We start from the raw sequence: 15771 nt of genomic DNA on the forward strand, positions 1-15771 counted from the left end.
AGTTCTGTACCAAAATTACCTTGTTGCTAAACTTCTGAACTGGATGTTTTGAAGCGAAATGGAGAATGGAGAATTATATGATTTCCGAGGTTATTGCGGCATGGTGATAAACCATTGTCGAGCTGGCTCGTGGTTGTCAAACACTTTCTAATTCAATACAAAGTTACCTCGTCTTCTTGTTATTGTAGTCTTCTCAACTTATATTCCTTTCTTTGAAGATCCAACTCTGAGTTCTGATCGATCAATGATAAATTTTATCGTAAACGTTGCGAATTTACGAACTCTCATCGTCGTCACTGTGGTTCAAACTTAAGGAGTTTAGCCGATTTCTTCTTCCTTCCGTCTTTTTTCTGATTTTGGGGTGTGAAGTCAATTTTTCAATGAACATTTGCTAACATGCTTGATGTAGATAATCTTTCACGATGCAACGAGCTGCTGCGCCCAAGGCCGCTGGGCAGGGCCGTCGGCCTCCCATGGCCAATGAAATGATGAAGCAAGAGACCAATCAAACTTTCCATCAGTGGGCCAACATCTCCCCTGCAACAACAATTGAAGTCCTCCAACCGATCACCGAAGGACCAGAAAAGGGAACCAACGCCGTCACCAACGCACTTACACTTCAAGAGTTCGAGGGCTTGCTCTCCCAGTACTTCGGCAAGCAACACAAAATCAAAGATGCCGACAAGATCTTCCCAAGGCAATCTCGAATTGACCACATCATAGCTGAAAAACAAAACGAGGGCACGACCAACAAACCAGCAAGCTATGACAACAGCCCGACCAACGCCGGGTGGAAATTTTACGTCAAGAAACACTTCCAATGCCCAAACCAAAACCTTCGAATGGATAGCGGACTCATTCAAATAGCGAATCATCTCTATACACCGATGCCGGACCCGGAGCAGAGATTCGTGGAGGACATGTGGAATCAATACACCCCTTCCGCGGAGCATCGACAAGCACCCATTACTTCAGTGGAGAAATCATATATCCACTACATTCAGGCACACATCCATATCTCAACGGACAAAAACGGGAACGATATCTACAGCCACCGTGGACGAGACGAGACCTTCGATTTCCTGAAATTCGGCATCTCATCCAGTTTCCCCAAGGCTCTCATCTCCGAGCTCAACGCGAACTGCCCTGCCTGCAAAAAGAAATTCAGTAACCATCGCAAAGTTGGCTTAAAGCGAGAAAGAGAGCGAAATTCCCATGTAATTAGACGAGTAGCCAGAAAACAACGATTTGAGAAGTTCAGGGGAGGACAACAAACTCAACCAGGCGTTAAGATCGACGAGAACAACACTCCTCCGCAACAAGCTCCAGCACCAGCCAGCATTCCAGCTCCCTTCCCACCGCAAAACATGGACTTTTGGCTGAACGACGTCGACCAACTACCAAATAATGCTATTTTCGATCCCAACCTACAGATGAACGCTCCGGTTGTCGACTACCATCAAATCGATGATCCATTCAACGACAACAACTGGCAAATGGACGACCCTTTCTTAAGCGGCACCTACGTACCAAATGAATACGATGAGGCGTTTGCCCCTCAGCAGAACAACTTCCAAGCCGGCCAGGAGGACGTCGACTATCTTGAGATTAATGCATCTGGACCGCTGCTAGATCAACAACCGTACGGCAGCGTTATGGACGGCGGGGCGCTTCAGGGACAGGGCTTCAACCCACAACAAAATAACGACGGGGATGTCATGAACGCCCTGGTCAGCAACAACCAACAACACGACTTCCCGGTTGGCTACCACCCACAACAAAACAATGTCCAGGGTGTCAACGACCAACAAAATAACAACTTTTTGGATAACTCCATGAACATGCAGCCCAACTCTCAACCCCACCTCGGTGCCAGGTGGGCATGGATTGGTATTCCCGGCTTCGAATGGATCTTATTGTTCCCCTTAGAATGTGTGTACTTTGCAACCATGTGGGACGAGCCCATTTGCAAGGACCTCTCGAGCAAAATCACGTTCGGTATTGAGGAGGAACGGATACCCGCGGAAGTACGCAACATTGTTACTGAACCTGGAATTCCTCATGTCGGAGGCCCCGATGAAGCCAATGCATATCCGGGACTCAACCCCTTTGAAGAACAACTCCCTGAACAATCGATCCCCATTGACCCGCAACTCTCAGAACCACCGGAGCAGGACGACCCACTCGGACAAGGATCTTTCAACATTGACGACCTCTTCGATGAACCAGACAAGGAGCCAATACCGGGCCCCTGGGCGTGGAACGGCGGACATAAGCCACAAGGCGCCGGATTTGGAGTCTTGACCTTGCCTACCAACCCTCAAGGTGCCAATTCCGGATAGGAAGGAGGGAAATCGGTGGGGCGGGTGGGAGAAGATGACGAGATGAGTACCAATCACCTACTAATAGGTTATGAGCCTCCACGGGTTACGATCACGATCTCTATAGCGACGAGAAGAGAATGCCGCCTCAACACTTCCATCACGATTTCGACTCTGTCAAGAAGATAATGCCGATTCAAGACTTTCACCACGATCACCAACCAGAAATCCAAGGAACGACCTTCCGATCGACGACCTGCCATCAGGACGAGAACGTATATACGAAGTCGAACAAAACCAGTACGGGACACAAAAACAATTCTCCTGTCTTCCGCCAGGAGGTATGTTGGTCTTATTGACCAAGAGGTAACCTGACCCCAAGAGGAATCACTCACTCTGTAGTTGAAGCCATTCGCACCAACACCGGCTCGGACAGATGGTCATCCTCAAAACCTCAACCACAAGCACCATCCGATAATCTCCTTACCAACAAACCCAAGCACGGACGACAACTCAACTTCCTCCAACACACCTCGACATCATCAGTACCCGTGCGCCTTATCCATCAGAATCAACGAACCAGAGACAACAGGATCAAACAACATCCACACCTCCTTGCTATACCATACCAAAACAAATTATTGACATAAGTTATGAGCCAAACCCCAACCCCCCCTCAAAAAAAAAAAACTTGAAAACTAAAAAACAAAAAAAATTGAAAATTCCCCTCTTTAAAAAAACCCCCCAAAAATATGGTGTACAGCGGAGGATTTCAAAGAGCTGGAGAGCTGATACTCGTATTTTGCTTTGTCGTTATTGCATTGTGCTTTTGGGATTTGGGACTTGGGATTTGGAATTTGGAATTTGGGATGGGATGGACGCTGGGAAGATCCACACATGGGACGTTGTACTTGTTTTGCAGAAAATGCGCCGCCTGGAAGATGGGATGCTTGTAAGATTGCAAGATTGGAATATTGGAGGAAAGTCGAGTATTGGGCTATTATTGGGAATTGTTTTGGGAGGATTTGAGTGTTGGGGAACATTAGAAAATAGAATGGGGGTTCATTTCATGTACTTGTAATGTGAAAAACTCGATGTCAATGCCAACCCTTGTCGTCACGCCAAGACCAAGACCTCACCACGATGTTCTGCTGAATCCAGCAGGTCGGGTATTGAGCTTCTTTTCTTCCTTGAACACTCCCCTTCGGCTAGAGGCGATGGTATTTTTGAGTCCGAGAATAGCTCGTCGCCAACAGAGGCAGCGCCCCTTTTCAACGCCACAGTTTCATCTCGTGTTCACCAGAAGCGTAAAAGCCTCAAACCCAGCCAGGAACGGACCTCGATTGAGCTCCCTTACCCCCGAGCCACCAGCGATCACCTTCTCCACCTCGCCCATCTCCACGAATCACTCAGCGCGAAAAATTTCCGCCTCGTGCATACCTTTAGCCACGCGGTTCCTCTGCAGCACCAGCACGAGGTCTAAGTTGATATGGCGCGTGTCTGGGCGGAGAGCTTTGAGGATGGCCTCAAAGTGAGGTCTCTGCGCCATGACAGCGAGTGCTGTCTAACATACGATGGCTTCTGCTGGCTTGCTTCCGCTGGCTTGCTTCCGCTTTGATTATTTAGAGCTCGGCGAAATGTCAGTCGGGGCCAACGCGCGATACTTCATCCCATAAGTATTGGGCATGGAGAACCCCCTGCTTGACGATTTATTTTTATTTTGTAGAAGCTCTACATTCGTTACTTTGATCAACATCAAGGACCTTTGCTGCTCTCTTGAGACCGCTCTTTTTCATCTTCGATCATTCCAGTCACTCTTTATTGTCTTGACATTTATTTTATTTCAGCATCACCATGCGTACCAATTTTGTTATGCTGGGCTTTGCCCTTGCTGCCATGAGCTCAGCCCTCCCTACTGAAGATGCTGGACTGTATGATTTTCTCTCGAAACGCGATGTCAGTCCTGACAATACCTGCGGAAATGTCTACGCTGGCGCCAACAAAAGCTATTCTTGCGATGCTACTCTTAACAGTGGAGGATGTTGTTCACAATATGGTACGTGTGCGTCCCTAGGAACAAATTTACTGTTTTCATTGTCTCGATATGCCTTCGTAATCAATAAACGGTGCTTTATCTCCAGAATTCCTCCATTCTTGGATAATGCTGACTCGGGGATAAAGGATACTGTGGAAATACAACAGGCTATTGCGGTGCAAATTGTCAACCTGCATTTGGGACTTGCAGCCCAAATACTGCTCCCGGTGGAACTTGCGGTCCGAGCAATGGAGGGGCGATGTGCTCAGACAATCAATGCTGCAGTAGTAGGTGTATTCCTCTGTGCACACTATTTCTGGTGCCAATCTTCTCGTTCCGAGGTAATGCTAATTCTTAGTATCAGTGTCTGGTTTTTGCGGAACCACTCAAGATTATTGTGCAGACCCTGGGAGTTGCATGCTAGGATACGGTCGTTGCGACTCTGATGTCACTCCAGCTGGACCTTCAACCCAAAATGTGCCTCGTCCATTGAAGGGTCCAATCACCTATACCGACGATATTTATAATTGTGTTGAGAACAACGTCGTTGCATTATCATATGATGATGGGCCATACAACTACACAGCACAACTCCTCGACTTGCTCAGGAGATATAATTTCCACGCGACTTTCTTCATCACTGGCAACAACAACGGCAAAGGAGGAATCGACCTCACTGCACCGTATCCTAACTTGATCAAGCGTATGATTGCCGAGGGCCACCAAGTTGCCTCTCACACCTGGTCCCATTATTCCCTCTCAAACATCACTCACGATCTCCGAATTTCACAGATGGTCAAGAACGAAATGGCATTTAATAACATTATCGGGATGTGGCCCACCTACATGCGACCTCCATACTCCGACTGCACGGAAGCATCCGGCTGCTGGGCCGACATGCAATCCCTTGGCTACCACAGAGTATACTTTGACCTCGATACGCAGGACTATCTCAACCCTTCTCCAAATCAAATACAAAACTCAAAGAACATCGTCCAGGAAGCATTAGCAGCTCAAAACGTGGTAGATTATCTCTCCATCCAACACGATATTGTCCAACAATCAGTGGCCAACCTTTCTACTTATTACTTTGATCTTATTCAACAGAAGGGATGGAAAGGGGTCACAGTCGGCGAATGTCTCGGTGACAATGACCGCTCCAACTGGTACCGCAGCTTCAACGAATCGACTTTTACCACCTCTTCACTCCTTCCATCCTCAACCCGCGCATCCTCCTCGACATCCATCTCGGGTTCTATTGCGACGTCCACTCACACCACATCCAACATTCCTGTCTCTACCTCCAAAATTCCCACCACAACTTACAAGTCCTCAACTCCAACCCCGGCGCCAACACCCACCTGCGAGGCTTCCAACGGCAACTGGTGCGGAAAAGTCGGCACTTTCACCAGCAAGCTCGGCTGTCTGAAGGCACAGAGCGACTGTCTTGCAGGAACCATGAAGTGTGTGGCAGCGAGATGGTCGAATTTGAGTGGGTGTACGAAGTGGAATGGGATTTGTTTGAAGTTAGTGGGGTATTGCGCGAAGTGCGGCTTTGGGGAGTGTGATAATAAGACGTTTGGTTATTAATGAAGGGTTTTGAGAGAAGGATATTGTATATTATCAATACAGTGGCATATAGTATAATTTCTAGATGACTACTAGTTATAAATAGCGCTTATCTGCAGTCAAACCTAGAAGGGGGTAGGAAACAGACTTTGGAGTTGGAAGTGAGGAGTATCATGAGCATCATTTCATCTCATATCGTTGACTGGAATCCATTTCTCAGCACGAACAAACCAGCTTTCCTAGCTCGCAAGGGTGAGATCTTCTTAGGGACAAACCGAGCAGATATCGGTGAAGCGTGACCACGTGACCACACCGAGTACAATTCGGAACTTTTGAGTTCAACCTTTCCTTTCCTTCTCACCATCAATGGACCACATTTGCCCACCCACAGACGTCCCTTGGAAGTCTTTCCATTGAGCCGCACTGTCACTGGCATTTCACCGGCTTATGGATAGGTCCATGTCTTGTTAAACCGGCTGGATTCCTCCTAGCCCAGTGAGGCTCCTTCCCTGGCGCTCCAGACCGGCACCGCCCCGTTGGCCCATCCACTGGAAGCCCAAGGTCGTCGTGCCTCCGAGATCATTCCATTCAAGATTCTGGGGCTGTGAACATCCCGCTACTGCAGTCAGGTCTCTGAACGAGCGCAAAGTTTCGCCCAACTCCGCAAGGCTGAGATGCCCTGCATTGCTCTCAAGCTACGCTCGAAACGATACCCCGCAGAACCCGACATTTGGATGCACCACAAATGAGGACTCGGCCACGTCAGAGTACATGGGCAATTTCGAGGCCGCCTAGTGGGACGCGCTTGATGTTGTGACTGTTCCCGAGCCGTTGAGAGGTTGAGCCTCTCTCGCTGCTCAATGGGTGTTCGTGGCCACCAGCAGGCAGCCAATACGGTCCGTACTCCAGGCTATGTCAAACCTCACAGGTTAATTCGCCCTGGTATGCACCGCCTCTGCTGCAAGTAGTCACTTGCTAAACTCCGTGCATATCCAGTCATTGTGGTTTCCTCTCCCACAGTGAGTAATCCAATGTGCTCCCCATGTTGCCCAATGTTGCACCAGATGCAAGACTAGCGCTCCTCCACCTCCGCAGCTCAGATTTTTTTTGCTGGAGCCTCATATGATTTCTTTCATTCTATCCGTGGCTCTACACACCTCAATGTTTCATCGATGGATGTCACCGAGTCACAATTAACCATTGCGCTCCACGAAGCATTCCAGTGCTATCTAGCCTTCCTATCCCATAGCCAAAAGCTTCAGGAGTCGAAACTACCCCGCCAAGGCAAGGGTGTTGAGACCACAGCAGACCTCTCTACTCAGCAGTACTACCAATCTCGAATAGCTGGAATTGAAGCTTGTCTACCTTACACAGGGAAGCTTGCGAGGAGAGTGGAGAGATGGGCCAACGACCCACCGGAGGAAGACTGCGATGAAGGTTTCGCTGTTGAGCCGGAGGTGGAGACCTTTGGTGCCTTACCAGATGGACACGACACTACGCCTTACTTGGACTTCTTTACTGGGTCCTGGGTTCATCCTATTACACTTTTCTCTCCTGGTCCCTCGAACAGTAGCGACGAGGCTAGCGCCAAGAAAATCCATTGCCAGCCTCCTGGTCAGGTAATTTATAATATATTCCCGTTTTAGAGAACATTTCACTGACTTATTCTTGACGGTAGCCGGAAAAGCGTCCCAAGACAAGTGTCAGCGAGGCAGACGAGAACGAGGATGATGAACCAGATATTAGAGGTGGAGGGCTGGATGCCAATGCAGCGTCACGAAGCAGCCTCGGCATGCACCCGAATGCACCGGTATTAGTGAAGAGCAAGTCTCCCGAGCAGTCCTACTCCATGCCGTCTAGTATAGCCCCTAGCATCAGTCAGAAGACACCAACCTCATCGAACTCTGCAAACGAAGTCGACAACGAAAGCTCCGATGAAGAATCAGACGAGGAGGATGAAAGTTCTGAAGAATCTGACGATGAGGAAGAGGACTCAGAATCAGATGAGAGTCGAGACGAATCTGACGAAAGTGAAGGGGAAGATGACAAAGTTAGCGTCAACTCCGAAATAGCTAGAGCCTTCTACCTCCAAAAAACGCGAGACGTTCATGAATCCGAATACGCAAAACGAATCCACACAACGGAGGCGAAACAAGAAGAAGTGGATCGGGAAGTAGCTCAAGCAAGAAAGCTGGCAGAACAATGGGCACGCGAAGACGAGGCTCGTCTCATAATGCAGAAGAAATACGCAGAGAGACTAGAGCGGGAGGAGAGGGAGAGACAGGAACGAATCAAGAGGGACAGAGAGGCTGCACTGAGAGCTCAGAAGGTACAAGAGGAGTGGGAGCTTGCCGCCATTGCGAGAGAGACTGCAGCTATGAGAGCTGAGGAGCGCAAGCGAAGAGAAGAGGCCGAGGCTAAGCGAGCTGCGGAGGAGAGGAAGCGAAGAGAAGACGCTGAAGCCAAGCGAATAGCAGAGGAGGAAAGGAAGTCGAGGATCGAGAGAGAGAAACGTTGGGCGGAGGAGATAAAACAGCGGAGCGCGGAAGAAAGGAGACAGAGAGAAGCAGAGCATGCTCAAAGACGCGAGAGGGATGCAGCGGAGGCCCAGAGGCGGCAAAGAGAGCGGGAGAGATTTGAGAGGATGGTTAGGGTAGATTGTCTGGCTTGTATGGAGCCGGGGGTGAGAAATGATATGGCCGTCCTACCTTGTCGACACATCTATTGCAGGGAGTGTATAAAAGGTTCGTCACCTGACCCCAACATCCCTTCTCCATCACAACTAAAGCTAATCTCACGAATAGGAGCCTTCAAGGCAGCCTACAAATCCCGCACCTCCTTCAGATGCTGCGGCATCCCCGTCTCTACCAAACTCGCCCCGATCCCCCAAATGCTCTCCTCATCATTCACTAATAAATACAACTCCCTCCTCCTCGAGCTCTCCACCCCGCACCCAAAATACTGCTCTTTACCCACCTGCTCGCGCTTCCTCCCACCCAACCTCTATCATACCCCCTCAATAACGTGCCCGAAATGCAGAACTCGAACCTGCACCCTCTGCACCAAAGCCGAACACCCAGGAGTGTGCAAGCAAGACAGAGACGGGATAAAGGTCGAGAAGCTCGCGAAAAGGAAGGGATGGAAGAAATGTCCGGGGTGTAGTCAGGTGGTGGAGAGGACGGAGGGGTGTCTGCACATCACGTGTCGGTGTGGGAGTGAGTGGTGCTATAACTGTTTGAGGGATTGGACTGAGTGTGGGAGTTCGTGTGGTAGAGGGTGAGCGATCCTTGCTTGGCATTCCTCCGGGGGAAAGCGTTAACGAACGTCCTTGCAGTGGCGAGATGGGACAAGGTGTTGATAGAGGCGAGGGAGGCGCCAATGGTGGGGCGGCAAGGGTGATCCCACTGGTTGCTACGGCGGTGTTGATGGCTATGTTTCGTGAGCGTTAGGATACTGGCAATGGTCTCTTTCCTGTTCGGGTATTTTATTTTAGCGATGGCGCTGTTGGATTTCGGTCGTGAGTGTTTTTAGCCTGGTGTTTGGGTCTTATCATTTTGCATGAGAGCATGAGGTAAAGATGGCAGTGCAAACTATATCACATGATACACGACGAGAATGAGAAACGAATAACGATTGAATGGCACTTGGGTTGAATCATATGCATTGAATTCAGTGCGCCGCAGAGCGCAGTCCTATCTACCACCAAGTCCTCGTTCCAACGTTCAAATCAAGTTCGCGCACAGTACAGACCATCCTTTCGTTTGCCATCCCCAGTGCTGCTCCAAAAATCGCTTCCCTTCGAATCAAAACAAACCAAAGCCGGAAAAAACGTATGCGTGAATGCCGGGTGTATTCCCATCTAGTTGCTTTGCAACTCGAGATACCCATATAACAAACCACCTTTCTTATGCACCCGCCAGAAATGCTTCAGCTCAATGATAACCATTCATCTTCACATCTGCTGTCGCTCCCCTCTGCGGACTCCTTCCGTCCGGCAGATCCGCCAACGCAGCCGGTTCTTCTGCCTCGTTTGGATCGCTGATGAGTCCATCCATAAAACTGATATAGTCGTATTGCGGCATGCCTCTATCCCCTTGCAGATCCGGCCCTTTGTGGAGCGGCACCACTTTGATAAGCTTGTCGATAACTTCGTCAGGCACAAGAGAATGTCGAAGGTCCATTTCGGTGACATATGGTTTGCCATCTGCTACTTCACGGAAACTTTGAAAGACTTGCTCAGCTGTGTTCTGGTCCTCGGTAACATCCACCATGAAGCGGATGAATTGTTCAAAGGTAACATAATCTTTGCCGTTTGAGGTGTCGAGGAAGTATTCATGCATTTCGTCTTCACTAAATACGAGGCCGAGTGATGCGAGCGCGGCACTAAACTCGAGTTCTTGCAGACTGTTTGTTACGTCTCGATCGAAGTGTCGGAAAACGCTTTCGAATTCTTCGAGTTGGATTGGTGTAAGGTTTGTCATGTTACGGGCTACAACTTGGTTGTCGAGGAAGGCAAGCTTTTTGGAGACGGAGTTCTTGACAAGACCAAGCTCGTAGGATAATTCGTCATATGTATAGGTTGTGAAGTCATTCTCTTCGATGTTGGCTTCCTCGCACTTCCGGTCGATATCTGCGATCTTCTCCAGATATTGGTTCATAGGCGCTAAGCTTTCGTTCAAACGTCGGACGTGTGTCAACTGATCCTCGACATCGCCTTCCAACCCAGAAATAGCCAACTGCATGGTATTGAGAGCGAGTGCAAAATCGTTGGCTTTATCGGCAAAGGATCTTCGCAGTGCATTTTTGATGCTAGAAAAGTTAGTAAACAGGATTGTGGTAGCAAATATTGGAACTTACTCTCTAATTGTTTCATTGATAAGTTGACCTCTTGCAATCTCCGCTTTTACCAATTTCGCCCATTCCTCGTCAAGAACGCTCAGTCTCAATTCTGGCGGAGGTTCGTAGGCCCGCAGCCGGTATGTGCTCAGCTTCGTCTTGATGTTGCCCAGTAGCGCTGCAAGGTCGCTCTTCTCTGCAACCCATTCTCTCTTCTTGCCTCTCTTGTAGGCACTGAACTCTGTGGCTTGCTTCTTGGCATCCACGTACGAGCCTTCGAATTTCGATTCCTGCCACCTCACACCTTGTTCCTTGATATTCTTCAACAGCTCCCTCATTCTCCTCTCATACGCACTCTCCATCTCCCAAGCACCTTGCATATTGTTGACGAACTTCTCCACCCGTCGTCCAGCATTCTCAACTTTCTCCATCTGCGAGAAGGCGTGGAACCAGTAAGCAATATATGTCATCAAACTTCTCTCATCAGGCTTCGCGACATCACACACATCCTCCACATCGAGCAGAGCCGGGATTCCTATTTCCTTAGTCGCAATGTCAAAAGCCAATTGCATGTTCCCTCGGTGGTCGCCCTTGTCCAGTGCATCGTAGTCAATCAAGTCCGGTCGATGGATATCCAATAAAGCACAGAAAGCAAGCCCGTCGTTCCAGCTGTCCGTGAAATTTCTTACATCAACCTCATCATAGCAAGCTGTCTTCCTCTGACACCAGAGGAGCAGGCCCTCCTTAGCAGTCATGCCCTCTTCATTAATATCCGAGATCGTGAATCGTAGAATCAGTGTCCAGATGAGACCAAGAATGATCTTTCGATTGCCGTCGACAACATCTTCGGCACCAATGTTGGTCATCTGTATGCCTCTTGACTTAATAAAGTCCAAGGATAGATTTGCATTCTCGAATCGCTGTACTCGTAATTTTGGTTTCGCCGCGTACCGTCCAAGGGATTCGTTCGACAGGCATTCGAGTAGATGGATGAGGACGATCTGTGACGGGAGACGTTAGTATGTGATCTGCGATTGATTCCCTTGTATACTTACTCCATCACTAAGGTCCTTCACCAGGTCTACAACGACCAATTCCCTTGGTTCGATTTTCGTGTTCAACCTGTTTACAAAGTCAGCGCTGTCCCTAATTACCACCTCTGCAAACCGTACCATTTTGTGAAGGTCTTCTGCTGGACCGTGATCCACTTCTGCTGCTCCGCAAACGCCATCTTCGCCAAGGCTTGCTCATGCGGCGGTTCAATGGCCTTCAATCCGTGATCTGCTGGTAGACTGTGTGTCTTCGTCCGGAAACCCCTTGGCCGCTTCCTCCCAAGTGGATCGTCTGTGGGGTTCGAGTCGCTGCGTTGCACACGGTTTGTGAATTGCTTCGATCGAATTGCTTCTCTCTGTAAGGATGAGCGATCGCGACGCACTCTGATGCTATTTGCAGGGGATGGCGGTAGGGTTAAGGAGGCGGATATCGAGTCGAGGTTGTTTACTTCTGCGTCACTGCCGGCACTTCCCTCGCTGGGGCAACCGCTCATTAGCGGCGAGCGGGGTGGGGTGTGCGGTTGGTAAGCGAGGAGGGCCGGGGCAGCAGCAGCCCCTGAAAAAATCTCGGCCATGTTCCTTTCGCAGCTTGCAACTTCAAGAAATCCAATATCTTCTCTCAGCCGTCGTTCTTCTCGAATGCTTTTAATGGGATGGCTCGAGGGCTATTTAAGAGGCAGATCCCCCATCCGCAGCGGAAGGATAAAGTTTGTAGGCTATGCATTTGCATAATTCTAAGCTCTGAAACTCCGTCTCCACAGCCTCCCTCCCTCCAGTCAGCGTTGCGAACAGCTCTGTACTCCTATTCGGAGTCGTCGCCAGTGTATCACAACATCCATGTTCATAACGAATCGCCTCTTATGCGTATCACCATCCTCAATTCACGTTGATCTTTCTGGGGCCGAAAGGGAGGTTTCTCTAGCTGGTGAAATTGCCGGGTTCGCAGCATAGTATTCCATCACCTAGTGCTTGTGTGTACATGATAAATTACAAGTGGTGTATTCATTCTCCAGATTTTTGTACGATCAATCTCCTGTTGCTGCTGTTGCTGCAAATTCCCAAGATCACTGTGTTTGAAGTCAGACGAGGCCTTAAACTGGTCGAGAGGGATTTTGCATGAATCTCGAGCGTTTTGAAACATTCATTCACTGTCATCCCAACAATACCTTACGTGGAGCACAGCTTCCGACGACTCGCGCTGCCCCAAACTTCTCCCAAGCGGTGTAATCGTTCCGAGTGGCTGTCCTTCGAGGGCCCCTGCCTGTCCGATGTCTGCGTTACAGTTAAAGTTCCAGAAGCTCCTCGAAACTCAATTGTTTCTGACTACAAAGTGGAAGTCCCAAGACTCATCATCGTGTGAGGTTATTGTAAAGACGTTTCTTTCGTTGTAAGATGCTTCTAGTGGGAGTTATCATTGTGCTGAATGTCCCAAGTCAATCATAGGGATTCTAGAATACTTGCCTGACAAGACTTCCCATCCGAGACAAATATGCTTTCTTTCCAAGATCCCAACAGACCCTCCAATCGTTCCTTCTTCTCTCGTCCACAGGGTCGAAGCAGATCCACGATACACGCTCCTTCCATCGAAAAGTTCCCAGATCGCACTTTCTTTATGCATGTCACGCGATCGGGCCAGCTTTTCAGTAGGCAAGAGCCTCGCGTCAATCTTCTACTATGAACACCAATTCTGGAGGATACCGATTCCAGACTATCGTCATGGACTCTCGACATACTCCTCACCCATCTAAAGACGCAATCGGACAGCAGCATACCAGCGTCCCAAGGACTGGCTATGACATTTCCTCGCCAAATCCGAGGCGTTGGTGTCTCTGGACAAGTACCTCATACGGAAACAAGAACGGCATCCGACGCACACAAGATCCAAAGCGAAAGCTCCGAGGAGAACAACAAGGCCTTCACAACACTGGCCACAAGATACAGTGCTAGTCATTTGCGCTCAAAGATGAGGTGCAATATTTGCGGAGGAAAGGCCACAGATATGATCCACATCACTTCAACACCACGCCCAGTCCTCGGTGTCTTTGAATCCGCGGTAACTGACACGTTAATACCAGTCTGCGAAGTGGGGCTCTGTGACACTCGGGGCAACGCGATTGTACATCGCTTTTGCAAGTATGGCTTACCAAAATTGGAAACAACGACCTATGAAACTTGTGGTGGCAAATCGAAGATGAAGCTGTATGCTGGCTGTCGATTTACACATAAGTAGGTCAGCCGAGAAGTAGACAACAATATAAGGTTGATGACAGGGATGGAAAATCGTGATCAGGAACTCAAATCCGAGGACCCAGGAAGAGTCCAGATCACCCCCACGGCGGTGTACTGAATCTTCATCAGAAGCTCCTGAAACACATTGTGGCCGTCAAGCTGGATCTCGGGGGTAACTTTCAGAAGAATGCAGATAACATGAACAAAACGTTGTGCAAAACTTCAAGTGTCCAAAAAATCTACAGCCTAGAACCCGAATTCTCCGCTACTTCCCAGAACATTCTACTTCAAGCCTGTTCTTCCTGTACTCAGTCAACCCAACTTGGATCAGTAACGATGTCCTCCAACCCCACTGACTCCTTCCCACTTCTCTTCAACTCTTCCTCAAGTAACTTCATAACTTTAGCCCAATACTTCTCCTCGCCTTCGACATCGCAGCCCATCTCTCTCCCACAACTAATCATGACATTAAAACCAAGTTTTGCCCCTTTTGCAAGTGCCTCATCCTCGTTTCTGCTTAGGTCCTGGAATGTCTGCCTCCAGGAGAGCCATCTGGCTATACTGAGCTCTCTGGCTGGCACTTGGTCAGAATCCGAAAATTTCAAGTTCCCCTGACCCAGTGTTTGGCTGTCAAAGCATAGGGTAAGGATCTTATGACCACAATTTTCGAAAATTGCAGCACAAGCAGACAACAACTCCACAAAGGGCACACCACCATCCCTCTTAGGCGCATCAAGCTCTCCACCACCCTCAAGTGCCTCCCGCAAAAGCCAAAGAGCAGACAACAAAGAATTAGCACCATCAACCCCAAACGCCACGCACTTCCCGATAAACACCGCAAGGTTGATCCGCTGCTTAGCAGTCAATCCCTCCTCATTCCTCCACTCCGCCAGCAAATCCTCCGCAAAATAAGGCAAATCAGTCCACACCCTCTCCCCACCCACCTTCTCCTCCTCCTCCACGCCCTCAATCCTCCTCCTCAGCGTCCCTAACTCCCTAAAATACAAAAGCAAGAGCACAAGACTATCATGCGTGGTATCTTCTGGGCTGCTGATTTTCGCGACGGAGATGACCATGTACCAGATATGATGGAGATCCGCTTCGATGAAGGCAATTGGGTCGTGATATTGGGAGAAGCTGCCGTTGAGGGCGATCATGAAGCTTTTAATCGTGATGAGGAAGGAGTTTGTGCTTTCATCTGAAGGGTGCGAGGCGATTTCGGTAGCGAAGTCAGCAGTGCATTGGCGGAGGAAGGAGGCGTGGTGGTGGATCTGTTCAGAGGTTCGTTCGGTCATTGTTTGTTGTGCGAGGATGGTGGGTTTCGATTGTGGATAGGGGTTGTGGTACTTGGGTGTGGAGGCTTTTTGATGACAGAGAGAGGCTGACTTCGGCTTTCAGGCTTCACTTGGTTGCCTGGAAATTGACAGGGATTTTGATTGGTGAGGATTGATAGAAGAAGTAGGTTTCAAATGATAAAGAATTAGAATTTGGTCTTTCCAAAATGTGCCTTCAGTGTTCGATGGAGACATCCTCTCGCTCGCTTAGCGAGTTGCTCGAAAAATGTCAACAAACCTATGAGAGTCCTACCAAAAAAAAACTGTCCAAGCACTGGCAATCCGAAACAAAACCTCAAGGACCCCGCGGGATCCCTTAGAAAACCCGGCGAATGGCTTTTTGAAGTCGCTCCACTCTGAGAGCCGTGTACCCAGGTGGGTTGTCGCTGTATAAT

At 49.1% G+C, this 15771-nt stretch overlaps 5 protein-coding genes across 5 annotated transcripts; 3 read left to right on the forward strand and 2 right to left on the reverse strand.

Moving 5' to 3' along the window:
* Nucleotides 1-422: 422 nt before the first annotated feature.
* On the forward strand, nucleotides 423-2342 carry K444DRAFT_625647 (uncharacterized protein; the record flags this gene model as incomplete). The annotated part of the gene is made up of 1 exon (XM_024882554.1): nucleotides 423-2342. The coding sequence occupies one exon, from the start codon at nucleotides 423-425 to the stop codon at nucleotides 2340-2342; it is 1920 nt and encodes a 639-aa protein (XP_024741941.1).
* A 2016-nt stretch (nucleotides 2343-4358) lies between these two features.
* Nucleotides 4359-6032, forward strand: K444DRAFT_650608 (carbohydrate esterase family 4 protein). The gene is made up of 3 exons (XM_024885650.1): nucleotides 4359-4377; nucleotides 4503-4643; nucleotides 4721-6032. The coding sequence occupies exons 2-3, from the start codon at nucleotides 4616-4618 to the stop codon at nucleotides 5944-5946; spliced, it is 1254 nt and encodes a 417-aa protein (XP_024741942.1). The 5' UTR covers nucleotides 4359-4377; nucleotides 4503-4615; the 3' UTR covers nucleotides 5947-6032.
* Nucleotides 6033-6729: 697 nt separating this feature from the next.
* Nucleotides 6730-9531, forward strand: K444DRAFT_211755 (uncharacterized protein). Its single transcript, XM_024871090.1, has 4 exons — nucleotides 6730-7544; nucleotides 7604-7784; nucleotides 7962-8669; nucleotides 8730-9531. Exons 1-4 carry the CDS (start codon nucleotides 7098-7100, stop codon nucleotides 9203-9205), a joined length of 1812 nt encoding a protein of 603 aa, XP_024741943.1. The 5' UTR covers nucleotides 6730-7097; the 3' UTR covers nucleotides 9206-9531.
* Nucleotides 9532-9857: 326 nt separating this feature from the next.
* On the reverse strand, nucleotides 9858-11992 carry K444DRAFT_640722 (uncharacterized protein; the record flags this gene model as incomplete). Its single annotated transcript, XM_024884524.1, has 4 exons — nucleotides 9858-10734; nucleotides 10783-11762; nucleotides 11817-11883; nucleotides 11934-11992. The coding sequence occupies 4 exons, from the start codon at nucleotides 11990-11992 to the stop codon at nucleotides 9858-9860; spliced, it is 1983 nt and encodes a 660-aa protein (XP_024741944.1).
* A 2225-nt stretch (nucleotides 11993-14217) lies between these two features.
* K444DRAFT_660198 (uncharacterized protein) lies at nucleotides 14218-15355 on the reverse strand. Its single transcript, XM_024886436.1, has one exon. The coding sequence runs from the start codon at nucleotides 15335-15337 to the stop codon at nucleotides 14351-14353; it is 987 nt and encodes a 328-aa protein (XP_024741945.1). The 5' UTR covers nucleotides 15338-15355; the 3' UTR covers nucleotides 14218-14350.
* Between the last annotated feature and the right edge of the window lie 416 nt (nucleotides 15356-15771).

Source organism: Hyaloscypha bicolor (genome assembly GCF_002865645.1).
Source record: "Hyaloscypha bicolor E unplaced genomic scaffold K444scaffold_17, whole genome shotgun sequence".
NCBI lineage: Eukaryota > Fungi > Ascomycota > Leotiomycetes > Helotiales > Hyaloscyphaceae > Hyaloscypha > Hyaloscypha bicolor.

Bases quoted from the DNA above. Each gene is read 5' to 3' on its own strand.
- K444DRAFT_650608 (XM_024885650.1), top strand. From the start codon at position 4,616: ATGTGCTCAGACAATCAATGCTGCAGTA. The intron at 4,644-4,720 runs GTAGGTGTATTC...TCTTAGTATCAG, and splicing joins AGACAATCAATGCTGCAGTA to TGTCTGGTTTTTGCGGAACC.
- K444DRAFT_211755 (XM_024871090.1), top strand. From the start codon at position 7,098: ATGGATGTCACCGAGTCACAATTAACCATTGCGCTCCACGAAGCATTC. The intron at 7,545-7,603 runs GTAATTTATAAT...TCTTGACGGTAG, and splicing joins ATTGCCAGCCTCCTGGTCAG to CCGGAAAAGCGTCCCAAGAC. The intron at 7,785-7,961 runs GTATAGCCCCTA...ACGAAAGTGAAG, and splicing joins GTCCTACTCCATGCCGTCTA to GGGAAGATGACAAAGTTAGC.
- K444DRAFT_660198 (XM_024886436.1), bottom strand. From the start codon at position 15,337: ATGACCGAACGAACCTCTGAACAGATCCACCACCACGCCTCCTTCCTC.